At 39.5% G+C, this 22,053-nt stretch overlaps 1 protein-coding gene across 3 annotated transcripts in view; it reads right to left on the bottom strand.

Moving 5' to 3' along the window:
• The window catches only part of DNAJC13 (DnaJ heat shock protein family (Hsp40) member C13), a 53,595-nt gene extending 48,155 nt beyond the window's left edge, over window positions 1–5,440 (bottom strand). For 2 of the 3 annotated variants that reach the window (XM_021387678.1, XM_021387679.1), the window contains exon 1: window positions 5,350–5,440. In XM_021387678.1, the coding sequence (XP_021243353.1) occupies window positions 5,350–5,387 (38 nt within the window). In that variant the 5' untranslated portion in view covers window positions 5,388–5,440. Of the gene's footprint in view, window positions 1–5,034; window positions 5,327–5,349 lie in introns of those variants that run through there. The other variant, XM_021387680.1, reaches the window with a different exon arrangement.

Here is a 22,053-nt window from a genome sequence, read left to right as displayed (position 1 = left end):
CTCCATCTTCAAATCAGATTTTCCAGAGCTAATAATGCCACTGACATGTAGCATGCTAAATTCTCTGAATCTCACTTTTGGAAGCAAAGTTTCAGAAGGAGTTAAGATATTGAGCAGCATTGTTCCTGAAGTTCTTAAACAGGGTAAATTGGAAAATTATTATGTATTATTTCCATGAAAAAATATCAAAGTAGTAAACTGAGTTTGTCCAAACTACAGACAGAGTTTGATATACAGCGGCACACTTCAGATGTGATAATTTTTAAAGTTAGCTTTCAGAACAAAGTGCTAGTCAACCTTCATACCTCCCTTTTTAAACTAGTTTTCTTGACACTAACATATTAGCAAGTAGAATATAAGCTAAAGCAAGACTACCTCTATTAAGTACGGAATTGCAAGTTCGATTTAACTGCAAACTCCACAGTTTTGTCAGCACCAGACTGCTCAAACCAACCCCTACATCTCCCAGACCTGACCACCCCCTGCTTTAGAGTAAAGCAAGGTGCTCTCACCCTTGCAAACATCTAGCTTTGATACAGCTCTGAGAAACACTTCTGAGTCTCTTCCATCAATTTTGACAGCAGCATCCAACTAGATTCAGGATACTGAAACATGAAGTCTTGTAAGCACAGCAGAATTGACAAATCCACTTGACTGGTTTTTTTTTTCCTTAGACTAAAACTACTAAAACCATTAAACCTCCACGCTTTACTCATCAGTGTGCTTCTGCAGCGTAACTGCAACCATCTCCCCCACTGAGAAGACTAGCAGAAAGGCACAATATGCCAAGAATTAGTAACAATTAATTCCTGCACACATTTTCCTGCTGTTTAACAGAGAATAAGGCTAACAATACCCTAGTGTTCTGAGCTGCTGCAGTGAAGTTCAGAGGTTATTTGGTAGTTGCCTATAGTTCCACAGGGAGGGCAAGATGAAAAAAACAGTTCAAGTCAAAGACATTTTAGAAATAAGAAACTAAAACATTACCTCCTTTTACTCAGACATTGTAACTTCAGTACCTGAGATAGTACAACCACAGCAAGTTTGATTAAAAATCATGCGTAGCCATAGTGCCAGTGTAAGAAGCAGTGGCCTGCTTAGTCATATCAATATTAATTCACTAAAAGATGACAAGATTCTTATTACCTTTACCTTTTTCTCCTGCCATCTAAGGTAAGTCCACTTCTGTGCCAAGCCAGTCATCTTTCTAAAGTTAAATGCAGCATTTCACTTTTAACAGCAGTCAAGACAAGAAGGCCTCAATTTTCATGACTATTTTAGTGCCCTAAAGCACCCACTAATAGAAAAATCACAACTTCAAAGGTTGTGAAGATATTGCAGCACAGATTTTGGATATCCTATACACGTAGCTCTCAGTTTCAGTAACAGATAAACAGTTCAATTCAATTTCTACTGGCAACAACTAGTCTGAAAATAGTATTTTAAAAACATGTTTCGTCTGTTTGAACAAGAGAGCACGTTGAATGTGGAATACAGTAAAAATAAAACAAAAAACCCACAAACAATAAACCCGAGGTTCCTGTAGGCAAGATATTGTCCATGACTTGCATATTATGTTCAGAGAAGACCTAATGCACTCTCCCAGTATCTGAATAGTTTAATTAGATTTTCCCACAAGGCAGAAGTTTAACAATGCTTTTCTTTTTGGTTCTTGTAGTACTGTAAGTAGCAGTGGAACAGCTTTTGGAGAAGAAATGAAACCACATCTACATTTTACATGTACCACAAACGGCAGCCCTTAAAATTAAAGGGAGTGGACTGCTACCAGGACACCCCTGCCTCCAAGTTTAAGCTACTTGAATCGTTGCATTATACAAGCTGCATTCAACTTGCATACACTTATCAATTCTCCAGTATTTCACATCCTTCAGACAAAATTACCATCTGGGAAACCAGAGTCTATTTCAGGCAACAGAGATAAGTCAGTCTTAAACTAATACTTGTAGAGTTCGAAAGAAGCTGTGACCTTGTGAGCATCAAAGCAATAGGCATAGCTGTAATTACTTAAGCTAAGGAATACTTAAGCATACAGTCAGAAGTTTGCCCACGGGTTCAAAGTTTATTACAGAATTCAACTGCCTTTTTCCCTGGCAATATTTTTCCTATGCTATTAGGAAACTTCCATCTCTCTCCTCAGTGAAGGTTTAACCTATGCTAAGGTAGCACTGCAGGGCCCCAAACAAGATTGTTCCACTACCCTGTCACGATGGGAGGGTAGAAGCATTGATAAGATTATACTTAAAGCTGAAGTGTGATTTTCCTGAGAGAGAGAATGCACGCTAAGAGGATAAAAAACAGTGACCAATTGGACCAAGTGAGAGCAAGGCAGTGGTAAAGAACAAGGTTCTGTTTATCTGCGGTTCTACATATACACCTTTCAGCTTACGGTTGTGGAACCTAATTCCAGTCATTTACATATCTACTGTAGCTTTTAAACACATTATTTAAAAAGTTCTGCCGCACTGAAAAGTTTTAGCTGTCTAGGTTTCACTTGCCTCTTTCACTGCTCTGTTTGCTAATTGGCAGAGTTTCACCTTCAGACAGACTCTTCAGGAAACATTAAACTCTTCCCTACAAATACTCTGCTCTTAAAGTACTACAGCATAATACATTTTGGAAACAGACTTGTTCACCTTTTGTGCAGGAACTCACAGCCCTTTCTGCAAGGTGAGAAAGGTGAAATCCACGCAGATCCTTAAAAAATAATCACTGCAGGCTACCTGAGCAATAGCAGCACCAGTGCCTTTGCTAAACCTGGACGCGAACAGGTTGAGAATTTCAGCCTCACTACTACCAGGAATGACAGCAGTGATAGTAGCATCCATCTACCAGCTGACTGCTCCCATTCACACACTGAAGAACAGCACTGAGGACAGATTCTTCCATGCATGTTCTTTTTTGTTCTTTGTCAAGATCAATTTTCTTCTGAATCAACGAACCGAAGTGATCCACTAGCCGTACAGGTATGAGAACAAAAGTGTTTTCTCATTAATGGATTAAAAAAAAAAAAAATGAGTGTTCCTTCCAGCCATAGTTTAGCCACCTTGTCATGTTTTTTTCAGAATATGGTTCCATGTCAACCATTAGTAGTTGGAAATTATAATCGAGTTCCTTTTGGCATGAGAGCAGCCTTTTTGCAATCAAGCTGAAGAGTGAAACAGTTGAATATTCAACACATCAAGAAATGGTTGAATACTAGCTGAAGAATTTTTGAGTCAGTAATCTTCATTTACTAAGTTTGAAACACAGGTTAAAAGAAAAGTCACTGGTTCGGTCTGAAAAATAGATCTGGTCTATAAGACCAGTCCTTAGCACAGCACTACAAACACAGTGATTCAGTTCCTCAAGACAATTAAATCTTTGGAAACCATGATGAAAACCACATGACACCCAGAGGAGTAAGCAATACATATTAAATCATTTCAGAAATTTATTCCGGCAAGGCTAAAATGCAAGGTAAAGTTCCTGGAAAGTCTATGCAACATAGGGACAGATAATCAGCTCTGAGTCTCCAAACACTTAGAAATTCATTTCAAATGGAAGAATTTCCAGTAATAATGGAATGGAATTTCTGGTTAAGTGTTCTGGCACTTGGCCACCTACATCAGAGAGGAACGGGTCAGAGGCGCAGATCTCTGAAACGAAGCAGGCTAGAGCCGAACATTGTTTTTACATCCATAATATCAGCTGTTATTTTGAACCAAGTTGGGGCAGACTTTATGTACCACCTTCCTAACTCAATTCAAAGACGAAGCCGGCACTCCCTTGAGCAGCCTCCCTCCTTCTCTACAGATCTCACTACAGAGAAGTAGCCAAAGGAGACAGTCTGTTTATCAGCCAGAAGCAAAAGTTCCTTGAAATCAAAGCTTCAGTTCTAAAACAGACTATTTTCTGAAATGTCATATTACTTGATCAGCACAAATATGAAACAAAGCAGCTATCCGCTCAAATTTATCTTCTCAGACTCACTACCATTGATCCAATTTGTGGAAATACATAAGAGTAAAAAGGAAAAGATTTCAGATGACCTAAAATTCAAAAGCAGCTACAGAGCAGAGAATAAGTGCATTCACACAAAGACTCCAAACCCAAACATTCCCACAGCTTGGGAGCACAAGGCTGGAAACGAAACTAAAACAATCCCCACAAACCACAGCAGTAAGACAACACTTCCCCAGCTCAGAGCTCGTCCCTGCCATGCAGCTGTCAGAGAACACAGCAACAGGCAGGACACCGTCCTGCAGGCCACGAGCAGACCGCTGCAGACAGAGCCATTTCATTTGCCTGTTTGGGTTTAACTCCCAGAACGCCAGTAGTGAGTGAAAAGCTACCGTGGTAAGAAATTTCAAAACCCTTGCAAAGAATAAGCACGTTAAGAGTAGATTTTCCGAGGGACACATTTAACTCTACCCATGCTCTTCAGGCATATTATCAACACTCCAAAAACAAAGAATCCTCACTGCCGTAAGCACAAGCCTCCTACTAATCTCCCCCTCTCTTCATAAATACTTTCTAAAGCACCTCAAGCCGACTGTACGATGGCCTAAAGCCAGGAGGAGAGCAATAAGGTATCTCCTTTAAATGTACACAAGGGTCTCCATCTAGGAGAGAGCACGCATTCTGCCCCGCGGCCACAACAGCGGCATTAGGAACAGAGCGTTCGACGGAACGCAGGGCAGGCTGAGCACAGAGACTGAGATCCATCTATCCCCCTGCGCGGGGGCACAGGAGAGCGCCCATTACCACACCTGGGGGAGCGGCGCCGCGCCGCACGGCTCGGCCGGTTACCGACCGGGGGACCCCCGATATCGGTCTGTCGCTACACCGCGGCAGCGTGAGGGCCCCCCCAGGGCAGAGCGCTGCCTCCCGCGCGGCCCCGCTCCCCTCGGAGCCCAACGGCCGCGCGCGCCCCCGCCCCACAGGCAGCGCCTCACGGCCCGGCGGCCCCGCCCGGGGCTGTAGAAGGAGGCGGGGGCCGCAGCAGCCTCACCTCCTCCCGCCGCTAAGATTTACCTGGCCGGGGAGCCCGCGCTGCCCGGACTGCCCCCACCAGCGCCGCGCTTCCAGCGATCAGGGTGAAGGGCCACTGAGCGGAGCCCTCGCTCCCCACCCGGCAGCCGCTACACCTCTCCAACTCCCTCAGAGCCTGGCGCTGGAGGCCGCCATCTTAGCTCCGGCAGCGAGACCGCCCTCTCGACGCAGACGCCGTCAGACCCGGACCCGTCACGGGACGCGGTCAGCTGATAGATTTCTCCCTCTCCCCACCCGCTGGCCTAGCCCGTGAAGCCGCCTCTCCCGCCTTTCCTCCCGCCCCTTGCCCTGTCCTACCGGGAACCGGCAGGAGGGGGAGCGTGACCCGTGCGCATGCGCGAAGTTCTCCTCTCCTCCCTTCCCCTCAGCTCAGCCCCAGGGAGTGGGCGGGACGGCTGGGGAGCGGGTTTGGGTGTTTGAGGGGCGGTGGTTGTAGTGGTTCCTTGTGAGTTTAGCGGCTCTCTTCCTGTTTTTGTGCTGCGTTTTATGAGTTTACTCTGTTAGTCCACGCCACGCCGATTGGTTTGGGGGCTCACTGGTCGTTTCTCGCATCTGTTAATTGCTTTTATGGCTTTGGAGAGCGTCCAGAGTTATTACGATATTTTGGGGATAAACCATGTGTTGTGGTAAGGAGAGCTCCAGTTCTGCCAGTTTTCCGTGCCCTCTGCATCTTGGTGAAGCGTTCTTGAGGCCTGGTGGTGGTTTCTTGCTCATCACTGTAGTGTGTGTCACTAATGAGAGTGATGGTTTAATTGGATGCACAGCGTTGCTAACCTGTAGCTACCTCTTAAAGGTTGTGTGTTACCATGCTGTGGAAGGGGAGATTTAGATTAGATGTCAGGGGGAAGTTTTGCACTGAGAGGGTGGTGAGGTGCTGGCACAGCTGCCTAGAGAGGCTGTGGGTGCTGCGTCCTTGGAGGTGTTCAAGGCCAGGTTGGATGGGGCTGTGGGCAGCCTGATCTAGTGGCTGGGAACCCTGCCCATGGCAGGAGGTCCCTTCCAACCCAAGCCATTCTATGATTCCATCTGGGAGGAAAGGAAAAAAAGATAAGTTTAAAGTCACAGGCTGCATATCGCTCTTTTGTAATAACCTTTTCAATGTCAAAAAGAGCGTTCTTAATGTCTTACATTTTACATCAGATATTAAAATGACTCATAAGTCATTTTACAATTGTGCCGAGTTTGGGGCACCATGTTAAAATAGCACAACAAAGATTACTTTGGGGAAGATTATAACTTACTTTGGTAACAGGAGTTAGAGAAAAAGTTAAGATGTAAAGTTTTCTCAGCATAAGAAGTGCAGAAATCTAATTTTGAGGAGATGCAGTATGATTCAGAAGAGTTGCTTGTTGATGGGTTGATAAGCCTGGAGGGTTTGCTTTATTCAGGGGAATTAAATTTAGTCTCAATATGTTATTCATGTCAATATTGATAAGTAAAACAGTAGGTGAATCATCAGCTTGTTAGATGTTTATTACTAGAGACCAAAAAAACAATATTTGTATAATGAAATTGATATAACAAAACTAGCAATCAGTATTTTCATAGCTAGATTTTAATAAGGAAACAGACTATATTTCAGCATATTTAGTCAGCTCCATCTAGCATTTCAGTAATAAACTATGCGTTTACCTGTTTTTCTCTTATGCACTACCTGTATTTCTGGATGTGCATTGATATAAGTAGTGATTTTAATGGTTATAATGCAGGGCGATGACAAAAGGATAATACAGATTTAAAGTGAGAAAATATATGAGAAAGTGAAACTGAGGGAGAAATGACTCAGAGGAAAGCAGGTAGTTTCCATAAATTGTCTGTGTTGTACAACATGGTAAAATATTTTTCAGAAATTAAAGTAGATCAGGATTTCATAGCTGTTTAATGTTAAAGCATCCGTGAAATCATGATTGCATGCAGACAACAGCACACTAATTTCTTGGTCACTTCTTGTGAGATGCATTACTACAGTACCTAGTGATGTAACACTTTTTTGTTGACTTAAAGTTTTGTAGAAAGCCTAGAATACAAAAATAGTGGGGCGTTTCATCACCATCTTTCAATTCTAAAATTTAGAATTTTATTTAAAAATAAATAAAAAGTCAGCAACATCCTTGTAGCACTGAAGCTTATGGCAGTTCTATTATTAGCTGTGATACGGGCACTGTTTCATCCTCAGTTTATCCAGTCACTGTTTGTCACAGTCAGGAGCTGTACTAGAGCCATTCTCATTATTAAAATAAGAATAGCAATGCACAGTTTTGATGTCTTCCTGAAAGGTAAAATGTTCAGTTGCTTCAGTCCACTTTGGAGAAGTGAACCCATCTTCATTACTTTATTACTTCTAGAACTTTAGTCTGAAGAAGTGCTACAAATGTCAGTCTGACCTTGTCAGTTTAAATGCTGCAATTTGTTAAGGCCACCTTCAATCTAGGAAGCAAGGTCTCTCCTTACATGCAATTATTGAAATCCGGAAGGAATGAAGAGTTCCAGTCCACTACTAAATAATTAACACTCCAGTGGACTATTTCTGTGATCAGCACCTAATCTGAAAGACAGTGGTTTAGGATGGCTGAATTCTTCCTGCACACTACTGTACTTTGAGAGAGCAGAGAGCCAGTCCTCTGCAGGAGCAGTAAATATGATTGTAAAAAACAGCCTATAGTAACAGGACTCCCAATGTTTTAAAAACAGATTTATTATGGTTTCTGGCAATAACAGAGAATGCATTTCTGCCCAGCCTGCAAGCAGTGAGCAAAGGACAAAACTTCTTTTTCCTGTACTGTCTGTAATGATGAGGCAGATTTTTTATTTTTTATTTTATTTTATTTTATTTTTTTGGTCAGCTTTCTGGAGAAAGAGATTCTTCCCCCTTTGATGTCTTACGAGAAAATAAGTTTCTGGTAGAACTGGGAAGAGACAGTTTTACATTCTTATTTGTAACTTATTTATAGTGTAGGATTATCAACTCTTAGCCCACCTACTATTTTTCTGCCACAAATTGATAGGGCATCAGCGATCCAAACCTCTTTGACTGTTTCTAAGTGGCACGCTATAGTTTAGTGTTAATTGTGGTAGGATAATTCGTAGAGGAATATGCTTAACAGTTGTACTTTTTTGTCAGCAGCTAGCAGTAACAATAATACTTTGATGACTTACTATGGGACTTGATTGTTAATGGATAACATAAAGATTTTCAAAGGGACAAGGGTGCGATAAATGTACAAGACACCACCTCTCTCATAAATCTTGTCACTTTTGCTCCTAATTTATTGCAGAATCCAACATATAGGATGCACAAAGGGCCTTCTGGGAATCAGACCCACATGACTGTATCAGCCTTTGTTCTTCTCTTTGTTATTCCAAAAGTACACTGAGGCTTTGCTGAGAGTGTGCCAGCAGTTCAAAGCCCAAATCCAATTTTTGTGAATTTTAATGTATTTTGTCAAAAACAAATGCAGATAATATTGATGATTAATCTTCTCTGTGAGATTAATGAAATTTCTTGATAGATTTGTTGAATGATAACTTGATAACTTAACTAGCAGCTTGAGAATAACAGCAGCCTTAAGTAATTAGCTTCATGATACTGTTTCTGAATTTTGTCGAGTTATTAATAAGGAGCATCCTCAGTGCAGTGATTCATGCTAAACTGCATTCATATTAATGTAATTCCTCTCAGCTACAATAAGCTAGTCTCTCATTTTGGCATCCACATACATGAAGTAATTAACTCCGGTTTAGCTTCTGATCTCTTCACCTGCCCTTAGCCTTGAATAACTCAGTCTCTCTAGTGTCTTTCAAAGTCTTTACGGGTTAAGTCTTACCCACTTTTCCAGAGATGTTGGACTCTATGATCTCTGGAGGTCCCTTCCAACCCATACAATTCTGTGATTCTGTGATTACTGTAATACTCCACTTCAAACTTTGATTAGCATCATCTATTCAGGACTATGTTTTCATTGCTGGTTGTCTGCTTCATAACATGTTTTGTTTTGATTTAAAAATTAAATAAAAATTAAAGGTAAAATACTTGATTTTTTCCAAAGGAAATGGTGAAGGACTAATACATTGCTTATCCTATGTAAAGTATCCTACTTTCACTAGAGAAAGTCCTTACCTACCTTCTATTTTGACTGCCTTTAGCCAGATTACGTAAATCTGAAAAAAAATCACCTATTCAAAGGAAACATTGATAAAACGTGACAATGAAATTTTCCAAATACTTAGTTCATCCTGAGATTTCTCCTTCTTCAGCCTGCTGAAAGCAAGCTGCTCTTTCTCTGAAATAACAGGCTCTTGGGGACAATTCTGTTATATAAGGTACTAATCATGTCTCAGGCTTCTTGTCTTCCTACTGCTGATGTGCAGCAGAATGGCCTAAAACACAGACATTGAAAGATTGTGCAAGAGGCTTACAGGAAGAATAAACTGGAGCATAGGAAAGGAAGACTGGAACTGGAGAGCAGATGCTAGTTGAGGCCAGGGTCATAGGAGTGGATTTTGCCTGTGGGAATTCGATAGGCTAGATGAAGATCTTGGAACATCTTATAGAGAAGAGGAGTGACCAGTTAATTAGCTACAGCAAGCTAGGTCTGAGCACTGGGAAAACAAGAAGAGTTGTGAGGCCACAACTTAGGAAAATTTGGAAGGAAAAAAAAGATGATGATGAAAGAAGCACTTCTGTACAGAAAAGGGAACTTTTTCTCAAGGAGACTGAGAAGGTACAGAGAACTCACAGAAGAAAGAAGCTGAAAGCATGTGAGTAAGGAGAGTGGTGGTAATGGTACGAGTGGCTAAGAGAACAGACTGGGACTGGCTAGAGAAGACAGGGACTGAATACTCTGAAGAAAAGAAGCATCTAAATGAAGGAACTAGAGCAGGATGCCAGAAAGGTTCAGATGTAGGAGAAAGGGAGAGAAAAAGATGGGCTTGGCAGAACAATGGTATGGAAAAGGCAGGGCAAAAAAGCAGTATCCACTGTAGCCTGCTAAAGTAGAACCCAGGGTTTCCCCAGAATGATTCCAGATGAGAATCCTAATGCCAGAATGTACTTAACATCATCTTTATTGGTCGGCAACTTAATCCTGTTTCTAGTTACTGTTAGCTCTCATCTCAGAGATAGGTGTTGTACATCTGGATGCGATACATCTTATAACCCCATATCATAATTCTGTGGATTTCTTTAATAAAACTATGGAATTAGACATTTACACATGCACATAGACAGCTATGCAATATTGACACTGCAAAACCAGAAGGCTTTACAAAACAGAAAACTCCAGAAGATTAGGATTGCCTTGGCAAATAGTTGCATGTTTACGTACAATTTTTTTTCCATGGGATCTTTGCCTTTCTAATTCCACAAGATGAAAGGACTCATTGAATGAACATGTATGCGATGCTGTGTTCTATCCACAGCAGACAGTTTGCTGGCCCAAGATTTATTTAGTGTATGCTATAAGAACTCTATTACTTGAGCTCTAGATTCATTAATTTCCATATTGACATTTCTGTGACATTCTTCAGTACACTGAGTGCTCCAGGAACATGAAAGAATTTATTTCCACAGTACTCTTGTCCTTCCAGCGTTTGACTTCTTGAGAGTACGCTGGTACACTGATGCTTCTTTTTGTCTATATTCTTCTGTATAATTTCCAAATATCCTACCAAAAGCTTTAAAAATCATTTATTTCATCCTGTAAAAGAAAAAAAAAAGAAAAAAGCTCTCCTAATCTATTTTCATGGACAATAAAATCACAACAGAATACGTTTCAGGTTCATTCATTGTGTTCTACGTGACACCATGTCATGTCATGTTTTACCTGCCTTACATATTTGAGAAGTTTTTTTGTTTGTTTTTTTTTTGCTCCTACCTTATTAAATTCAAACACCTAAGACTTGGAATTTTTAGTTTCTTTGTGAATTTATCTGCTAACAGCTGATTCTTAGGGACTAAGCTAAATACTAGCTCAGGAATAGAAATGCTAACAATCTGACAAACTGCAAGTTGAAAGAGTGGCCAGAATCTATGTTCTGCATTTAAGGTAACAGAAAAGAATCCTTCCAAAAAAGTGACTTTGAACACTACTTTTTACTTTTTGGGCGGGAGGAGGGGAAACTTTTGGTAGAAGTACTTAGGAAACTTCCTTGAGTGTGCATATGGCTGTATTGCCTTGCATGTTTTTAAATGTGGGCATTCAAGACAAAAGGAGCTCTGAAAACAAAAACAAACAGGTTCTCTGCTTTGTCACTGCCGTGGACATTGGTGAGACATCTAAAGGAGCTGTGTATGCTTGATTCCCCATTGCAGCCGTTGTAGCATTTAGAGGGAAAGTCATTACAGATCTGCTGATTCCCAGAGCCTGGAGTCAAATCCCAGAATTATAAGCAAGAGTGGGGTTGTGATGCCTAATGTGGGCAACAAGCAGGAATTATTAATCTTGGCCTGAGTGCCTCAGGCAGTCAGAAAATTCTTACTGATTTGAAGAGTGAGAGAGTTTTTAAGACTATCCAGCCTTTCATCCATGAGAAAACAGCCCATGAAACAAGTAAAGAAGAGCAGAACTTGCGTGGCAGGCCTTTGAAATGATAGCCTCATGAGAAAGAATGTGAATCAGAAGGATTCTTTTGTTAATTACATTCTGGAAAAACAAAACGACAACAACAAAAAAACAAAGTCCAAAAAACCTCTTACTGCTCTTTATCTTTTAGAATGACGGATAACTAAGAAATGCAACTGTGGACGAAAGATAGAGCTGCACGTTTGTTTTGGAAAAAAAACAAAAACAAAAGAACTTTTTGTGGCCTAAGAATGTTCCCTGGCTCTAACCTCTATTTGAACACTACCGGTTATAGCAGCAGCAGTGAATAGCCTGCTGGCTACAAAATGTAAACTGCAGTAATATGCAGAAACTGTATTGTTTTTTTTCTAATTTAATCTGATGCACTTTCTGTCTGTGTACAGGATCTACAAGCAAAACACATTTTCTTGGTGGATTTTATTGAAATGTATTTTAATTTCATGAATGTTCAGTTAAGCAACAGAGCACAATTTACAGTCAGGCAGTCTACATTAGTTCAGATCTGCTTTGCTGAACTGTATTCAACTGCTCAGGGCACTCAACTGTTTCCATATAAGATTTCATCAGACGCCTCCGGCTCCTGCACCATGGCACAGAAAATGGGATGCACAATCCCTGCTGCTCTCCATATTTTGTCTGCTGTAACTTAAAACCTGCCATGGCTTTCAAATTTTTCAAGGGTTAGTATGGCTTCATGTACAGTTTGTGTTATCTGTGTCTTATCTAGGCTGCTCTCCCCACTCTTCTGCCTTTTTTTTTTTACCATGAAAAACAGAAAACTAATTCTAGTGCTTTTGCTCCCACTTCACTTCAGTCATAATGCCTAAAATTCTACAGTGATGGTATTTTGTGCTGTGTTAACCACACGCAGCCTTACATCCTAGTGTAAATTCCTAGCAGTGCAAATGAAGCCACATGGTCTCTGCATGGGCAGAGCTGGCATGCCGTACACTGGCAGCGTGAGGTACATCTGATTTAATTGCCACTGATGCCTGAAGCTTCTGATGGATCCCAAAAGTCCTTCATCCCAAGAGATGGTTCAAGTGAACTGTCCCCCTCTCTGATGCAGATAGAACTCAGATCCAAAATATAATGTGCAGTTACCCTGGAGTCCTTGACTCTGAATTCCCAAATAACTCTCAGCATTATACAGACTCTCCTATTCTCACAAATAGCTTTCAGGACTTGATTTCAGTGAAAATTCAACCTCTAGAAGTACTGGCTGAGATGAGAGCCATGACTCAATGTGGAAAAAAGGTATAACATTTAGTCTTACAAATTAAGCAGCAGAACACAAACTACTAGGAAAAAGAATACAAAGAATGCCTCGCTGTGCAGCCTTTCTAAAGATTAACAGATTCTTTCTCATTTAATCCATGCTTTGAGGTGTCTCTAATTAGGACAAAAGCTCTCTCTTTGTGGCAGGACCATATAGAGACCAATGGTGGGAATCAACTTGTACTGCACTTCCACTGTATATTACAATTACTATCTTACGCTTGTGTTGTGATTTCAGCATATTGCTGTATCACACTTCTAAATCAACTTCCCACATAGTATCAAAATAAGTAAATTCGATATTAAAACATTAAATCCTCCTGCCCTGCTGTTTCAGACCTGCTGAATAGCCGAGAGCCTGTAGTCAGGACAGGCAGCTCCCAAGCCCTGTTGGCATTAGAGGGCTAACAAGCTTCAGCTGGCCTATCTCTCCCCAGCATTCTCATTACTGTAGTGGCAAGGAGACCTGGAGCAAGCAGAATCCGGATAAGGAGAGGCAAGTGGCTGCTATCCTTTAGGGAGTGTGTTGAGGAGGTATTTTGCTGAACCATGGACCAAATCATTCATCTTGGCAGGAAAAGGAGCATCTGGGACATCATTTTTGGCATGTGAATCATGACCGGTGTTCTTGTAAATGATGACTCAGTGGAGTCTGTGGACCAAAATGAGAGAGTTGAACCCAAAGAGCTGGGCTCACAGGTACCCTCTCTAAGCATGTAGTCTCAGTCTCCTTGGAAGAAAGCTCCAAGGATATAGGCACAGGCAATCTGCTTATGAGCTGCATACAGTGATAATTAGATTATATCCATGTTAACAATAGAGGGAGAGTGTAACAGCATACAGCAACAATGATAAACTCCAGCATTGCGAACTGTGGACATTGGGAAACTAATAGTTTGCATATCCCTTGTTACTGAATGATGTCTAAACTAAATAACAGACACAGTGAGTCATTAAAAGAGCATCAGACAGCATAATTTTCAGGCTCTTCCTTCTTTCTGCAGTAAGCAGAAGCAGGCCTTTGGAAATGTCTGTTTTCTTTTGGGTTGGTTGTTTTTTTTTCCTTAAAACTTCAGTTTTACCTCATTTTCCTCATGCTATTTCTCCCTACAGCTTCTCTTTATGACTGAATTATCAATTTCCTTACCAGCTTCTCAGCATTGCAGGGAAACTAGCATTTCAGCTTTCAGAAGCTTTGCTTCTGATGATAATAAAGTGTTTTCATCTTTAATATCCTTAAAATTGTAATCAGATGACTGTACCACGTGACCAAATTAATGGAAACAGAAGTATACAAGTCTGAGAAAGCACAGCAAAGAAGGCAGAAATGTACACATGAAGTTAACACCGCTTCTAGCATCCATTTCAGGCAGCATATCATCCATACTATCTTCCCACTCGTTTTGCTGTGCTTTGACACAGATCGTGACCATCAAGCACTATATGAGACACATGCTGTTGTTTTTAAGCATAAGCATATGGATACTTATGTAATCTTATTTAGTGCTAGTTTGTAATGATGCCATCAATGCTTGTTTTTTTGACCAAATTTCCCTGGAACTTCTGCTGTCCTATTTTTAGTGTAAGGCAGAGAAGCATGTAAGCAAGGGAACTTGAATAGTTCCTTACTTACACCTCCTTGCTTCACTAAAGTATTGAATTATTGGTGTATTTTAATAATAAAACATATTTGGATTATATTAATCAGTTATTTACTTGATAAATTTCACAAAAGTGCAATTGAAATTAGCTAGTATGCCTGTTTAAGTAGTTGGCCAGCAAGTAACTGCTATCCAGGTTAGACTAAGTAGACTAAGATGTTTAAAAATGCTTGAATGTACGTGCCTGTTGAGGTGGCATTATAGCAGCCATGAAAAGAAACATGTTCTTTATCATGGAAGTGCAATTTTTTTGTTGTTTCCGCTCTTGGATTCTATTTGGATAATTTATTGTTCACTATTTCTCTTCCACTACTGGAATGTCAAGAATAAAATTCATGAGTACATAAATCGATCTCACAATTGCTCAGGCTTTTTCTGATACTTCTTCCCCACATTCTGCAAAACAAGTGTTTACCAAAAAAAAAAAAATATATATATATATGGTGCAGAGCATGTCCAAGATGAATCTTTTATTAAAAAAAAAATATTTTGCATGATAACAGAATTGATGTGGCCCTTCCAATACAACTTTTAAATACACAGTGACTGAAACCTAGAAAGCTACAGAACATATTCTATAAGAAATAGCCTTAAACTGAATTGTTAGTTCATTGACGGAGTAACCTTAAAAGTATTTACTTTCTGCTCTTTTTTTCATATAAAAAATGACTAGCAATTATGTATTTGAATATAACTTCTTTTTCTCTGTGACTAGTACGTAGAGATCCAGTGTACTTAGGTTTTTTGGGAACACTAATATAGCTTTTTACAGAAGCACGGAGTGATGACTCAACACTTGGCACTGTTCAGTCATGGCCCTAAATTTATTTCAGTTCGACCAGTAAAGAGTGTTGCAGCATGGTCATTGCTGATTAAAAACAAAACTAAAAAAAGCTGAAGCTGGATTTGACAGTGTTACAGCTTGTAATGAGCTGATCACATGGTATTCAGATTTCTTTTACATTTAAGTCCCGGTAACTTGGCATCTGGCATTCCAATGCAAAACATTACTGGTTTTTGTTTGTTTGTTTGTTTCTAGAAAGAATTCGTTTTCTCTTCTCAAATTCCTGGATAAGGAGACTTTATGTCTCTGCCCCAAATTTGAAGTACTTGCATTTTACCAGTTCTTTGGTTCACTGCTCATACTTCTACCATCTAGGAGGACCCGCCTTTGCCTGTGCAAGCACTCTCAGTGTGTCTAGAGCACTATCTGCATATATGGTGAGTAATCACACGGGAGGATTTCCAGGAGGTGGTTGCAAGTATATTGATTACATGTTTTTCTATATCTTTACACTCAGTTGCCTATTTTTGTCTCATATATGCTCTTATGTGCTGCTTCTTGTGTTGACTGAATGTTCTTCAAGCAGCATTGCTCTGTGTTTCAAAAGGTAGCACAAAATTAGTAATCAATTTCAGGTAATTAACTTCAGCTACATCAAGAAATGTCTTTTTTACTGTGAATGCTATTAAAAGCAGTATAAATTCATTGCGACAGCTAAACTAATTTCAGTATATTTTAGTTTTCATTAGTTCTGCTTGCATAAGATCTTGAAAGGAAACTTGGAGGTGGGAATTCCCTTGTCATGCGTCATTTCTCAAAATACTACAGGCTTATCCATTAGTAGCTTGTTTTTTTGTAATTTTTTATGGTCTAGATTTCCCCCAAATTAGAGAACTACAGAGTTTCAAGCTTACTAGGCCTGAAAAGTCTGTTTATAGAGTATTTCATTCACTGACTTCTGATGGAAAACTTGTATTGGTGTGCAATAACAGCATTAGACTTCAAATGACAAAATGTTGGGAAAAAACAGCTGAAATTCCTAGCATTACATAGAGTGGCCAGATATGATGGGATGGATTCATCATTATAAACAACAAAAAATGAGGAATTTCTGGTGGAAAGTCTGATGAAAACTGACTATCACATTTCTCTTCACATTTTTTTTTTTTTTTAAATTCTGTGGCATTAGCTGACTACAGTAATTAAGCAGTTTGGCTCAAGAGACTTCCCTTTCCCTACAATTGTCAATAATTTTGTGGAAGGTGAATTTGAAAATTTAAGTTGATTAAAGAGGCTCCCAACAGTGGCTTTCAGACATGCAGAAGTCATTAAACTTAAAACCATTAGCTAAATCTGGTGCTAGTAGTTAACATACTTGTCTTACAATATTAATCATGTTATCAAAAAAAAAAAAAAAAGGGAAAGGAAAAGAAAGTTTTGCTATGAATACTGAGAATATAGCTTGTTGAAGAAATTAACAGAAAACATCACACACCACTTCAGCAGAGCTGAAGATACCATAAATTAGTGCATAACACTAGGGAGATACTGACCTCTCAAGCACAGCATAATTATTCCTTCCTTCTATATAACACAGATTAAGATACAGACTAACAGAAGGTCAGGAAAATGTAATTGTCATCTGAAGTTCAGCCATTGAATATGACTGAACAGGAGTTTTTGTCTGTGGAAAAAAAAAATACTGATTAAGCCCTGAACCCAGAGCGTACTGAAGTCTTTTATTTTCTGATCCATTCATTTGCCACTAATCTACATATCAACTTCCTGCATTCACGATCTACAAGAAAATTGTTAATGATCTCTTTTCTACTCCCTTAAAAAGGAAGCTATCTCTGAAAGGGCACAACTGGCCTTTTAACATCCTAGGTTGATTTGATTCGAATCTGAAGCATTAATGCGGGCTAAATCCCATTTAAAGCAAACTGCTATAATTTACGTGGAAGGCTGCAGAGAGCCTGTAAAGGCAGTAGGTGGCAGACTGCTCCTAGTAATCGGTCAGAGATGGTGACTCAAGCCTTTCGGAATGCCCACGGAGCTGTAGTTAAAGGTGATGCGAAGATTCACTGTTTCCAAAATCTTTCCGAATGGGTAGATGTTAAAGTACTGGGGAGAGTCCTAGTGTTCAAACAGACTGCCTAGTTTTAGAAAGTGTGCCGGGGATAGTCTGGGAAGGACTTGCCAGGAGGAGCTCTTGCTCCCTCCCACCCTGCATTATCAGCTTCTGAAATAACTGTGGCAGCTTACCCTGCCCTGCAGCAGTTGGGTGACCCTGGTCTTGCTTTGGAGGATTTGCCACTGTTGATATCAAACTAGTGCTCTCGTGGTTTTGCCACCTCTAAGGAACAATATGTCTGTAGTTTACTCACTGCTTTGAAATCCCTCTTAACTCCAGATATCCAAAGGACTTTATTTTTAACCAGCATAGAGTTTAACACATGTATAATTATTTCTGAAGATGTCTGCAGATAAACCAAGGCCTCCACTGCTTTCTGCATGCATGTGACATAAATGTTGTTTCTAAACATTCTCCAAAGAGCAAACCATCCCATTAAAATAGCTTCTGCAGAGAACCCAAAAGCTGAGATCCAGTCCTTTGGCAAAAGCTTTTTTTCAGAAAGCTTGCCCTTGCCTAAATGATGCTAATCTGGGACAAATTTCCTTTTCTCTCCACAACAGACCTTTTCAAGCTTAGATTCACCATGAGGGTTTTCCACGATGCCCTGCTGCAAGTAATGTAGTTGGAGAAATACCTTGTCTCTTAGCTTCTGTCTCATAGGTTTCATTGTAAATGAAGCTTGTGGTGCTTCCTCAAACAGATAGGTTTTTATGCTTTTGTTTTGCTGATTGTCAAGGCGGTATCTAGTAAATACGGAGACATTTCACTATCCACACAGGACTAGGCTCTTGTATCAAAGCAGGGCACTGACCCACTTGTGAAAACCATAGCAGTGGTTGGTAAACACTTGGGGGAGCTGCCTGTCCACTCTGCAGAAATGGTATGCTTAGATAATCACCAGATTATCCACAGATAGGTTTAGCACTAGACAATATTTAAAGGCAAAAGAATGTATAAACATAAGTTTTCAGTAATGGGAAAAGCATTATTACAAAGTAATCAAACATTGTGACAATTTTATTTTAATTAACATCATGGTATTTTTAAAATTACATATCTTCAACTGCATCTATATTTAAGCTAAGCTCTGGGACTGACCCTGCAGGCTCTATTAATGGTTACTGGGACATCATGTGCATATGCAGAGACTTTATTTTTGCTTTCCTCCTCAGGCTATTTAACATTTCTACTGCATACTTTGTTTAGACTACAACTATGCCATTAGTCTTTAAGATGCTTTCTCCTACTTATATCTTTCTTGAAACGCAATGGAATAACTTTACAAATTATGCAAGATAAAGCATATAGCTTGTTTGTGTTCCTTTTTGTTTGCAGTGCAAGTTTGCTATCAGTTTTGCATCAATTGCTTTGCATATAAATGAAAGATCAATCTGAGGATGAGGTGTCCAGATGTGCACCGTTCCTCTCTTTCCTCCCTCATACACACTTATTCATTCAGACTCAGGGGAAATCCCGAATGATCTTGTCACAGCAACATTTACTACAGCTTAATGCACATAATGGAGATTTTGTTCTCTGTTTTTGGGAGAATTTTTGGAAAAAAAAAGTCTCAGATTTTCACAGAATGCCAGGAGATACACAGATGCTAGGAGAACAGAAAGAATAGCTTCAGGACCATTTCAATCATTTCCTGAAAGAAGTATTTATTACCAAATATGTTAGGTTTTATTATTGGCAACCTCAAACATTCCTACTATTCAATGACTCTTCCTATAGTGTCTGCAGTTGTCTTAGGCTTTTCTTTGAACAGGTAAGGGACTGTAACACCTTTCTGATTCAACAGGGCTGTACTTTCATCATTGTGATTTCAGAATATTTGGTCTCTCACTTGAGCGGTCAAGTCCTATCGTCACAGAGCATCACATGAGTTTTTGTGGTTTTACTGATAACGAATATACTCAGGACTACATCCTAAAGGAGAAAGATATGTCATTATAAAATGACACATTCAAGGAGAGTCAGATTGCACATAAAGTGGCAGTTACTTTTTTCAAGTATAGAAGAATGTTTAGAACTTTTAGTCCCCTTTTGATAATTTAAGCTTTGGTTATGGAAATCTAGCATTTTCTTCAGACATACTTGTCTGAAGCATCGAGTAAATGGTTATTAAGTATTTGTAGTCACTGTACGCTTGCCTGCAGTTCTGCAGAAAATGGGATTCTTCTTAATGCTCAAGTGAGACAGTCATCAATGAAAGCAGCATTTCATGATGGAGACTGGTCTTTGCAGAAAATTGGTATTCAAATCGTAATGAAACATTGACCAGACAAACAGACCAACAAAAGCAGCTGCAACTCAGCTAATGGGTTTTTACAATATTGATATTCCTAAGTGTGTGGTCAGAAACAAGGAGATAATAATTAGTAGAGACTGTGTTCAAGAGTGGTCTTTAGAATGAAGAATTGAGGGGAGAAAAGAACTTTTTGATTCCCTATTTTTGACCTGATAGTTTTGGTGGTTAAAGCATGCAAGAGTAAGCAGCTCACATTGTTCACTACGTTTAACATACCTCTCCTTCATCCTACCAGCAGTACAGAGGTGAGAGAAAATAGCCATATAGAAAACTCACAAATTGTGCTGGGGATTGGCTACCCCCCACACTTACAGCTTAATATATCCTGGCTTTGCCAACTCCATCTTCCCAAACAGTGAAGTAATAATTAGGCTTTTATTTGTTAGAAAGGAATTTTCACGTACTTACTTAAATGGTCTTAATTCACAGACTAAATTGTTTTTGATCTACATCTTCCTTTACCAAGAAAAGAGGAGTCTTTATCTTTGTTTCTTGTGTGTAACTCGATTGACATAGCTCTCTTCTGCCAGCATATTAAAGAGGGTACACAAGATTCTTATGAAGGGCTGCTTCAGTCAGCAGCAAATGTTCTCATCTTTTTATGAAAACATATTATTTTGGGGTTGCTAACTTGTCTGCTCTGGAGGAAGGCTCTTGTCTTGTAAAAGTACTTAGGTTTTAATTGCACAGGTGAAAAAAATGGAACAGGAAACTTTAGTTTACTGCTTACATCCATTTTCATCTTACGTGTATGTGGTTTAAAACTTCTGAAGAATAAATATTCTTCAGATCTGATTCAGCTCTTGCTGCTTCCTGGGGGTCAGCCAGAAGAAGCTCTTGGAACTGAAAGAATTGAGAAGCCCAGCTTCAAAGTACTGGAAATGTTCTCAGTCAGCTCAACAGTTGTGTGAGCTACTCCAAGGGGATTACAGAATTTTACTAGCCTGCCTGTAATTATTTATCAAAATGCTATCGTGACTAGTATTTTGTCCTACATGGAGAATGGAGGACATGTCCTTTCCTATGTATACCTTAAGTTATAACACAAGTCATAAGTTTTTTGACTTTCAATTTGAGTTTCAATTCTCACCTTACTAAAGAAAGGGCTTTATGATTGTGCTGCATCATATAACCATTTTTTCTTAGTCATCTTAGTATTGATGAGCTAGCAAAATTGCTGTGCCCTGTGAAATCAGGGGCTCCTTATAGGAAGAGGACACAGAGTCATTACTGTTTTTGACATGGGTGTGGCTTCAGAAAAAAATATATATATATATAAAAGCTGGGGCCAAGGCTGTTTTCTTTTGCCACTATCTATTTTGATTGAAAAATGGTGTCTTTTCTGTCTTCACATATATTTTTTTAATAGATCACTGGAACCTCAGTCTGCAGAAAAGATGGATTTGGCAGTGTATGGTAAGTCTTGGGAGAGGAAGTAGTGGCATTCCTCTACATAAAAAGAAATTACAGAAATTGGCATGACTGGACTTCAGATGTGTCTTTTTAGCCACCTTTCCATATTGTATCTGAACTCCCAGATGTGGTCTTGCAGACTTTGCCAGTGCTAAAATCACTTTAGGAGTGAAGTTGCGTAGTCATAGAAGAGACCTTGCAATGTAATTGTTCAAATGATTTGCTGTTATTTCAGTAGCAATTCATGTTGTTTTGTTGCTGGTGGTGGTTTGTGGGGTTTTTTTTTCTTTTTTTTTTTTTTTTTTGAGTATTAATACTTAGCAACTTCTGGTGAAGAAGCATTGTCATTATAAATCAATAAAACTGTTCCTTTGTAGGTAAATGTCCACCGTTCACCCCTATCTTTCTTTACAAGAAATGCCTTAAGGTGTAAGTATTTTCAGCCATTTCAGGCCAACAGTGCAATCCTATGCAGTACTGCTGACATCACTTTAACATGGATTTATAAAGGACAAGATCATAAGTCAAAGAATAAGCCAGCCTCTGCCTTCATCATTTACTCTGTTCAGATTCTATCTCTGTAAATTTTTCTTCCTCTTCATGGAGTGAAATTTTCAGCCTTTCTTGTTTGTGGAGGAGAATGTAGAAACATAACCTTTGTAATTTGGGATTTGATCCAAACGCATGATGTTTTGAACTAATTTTTTTTTAATACAATGTATCTGTTATTCTGTTTTCTTTATCTTACCATACCTAAGAACATGTATTTAATGAGAAGAAATAGTATCCTTAGGATCAAGTGTTCCTACATTACGGGTACAAATGAACACAAG

The sequence above is a fragment of the Numida meleagris genome, chromosome 2, assembly GCF_002078875.1.
Source record: "Numida meleagris isolate 19003 breed g44 Domestic line chromosome 2, NumMel1.0, whole genome shotgun sequence".
Taxonomy (NCBI): Eukaryota; Metazoa; Chordata; class Aves; order Galliformes; family Numididae; genus Numida; species Numida meleagris.
This window is presented reverse-complemented; position numbering and strand designations above follow the sequence as displayed.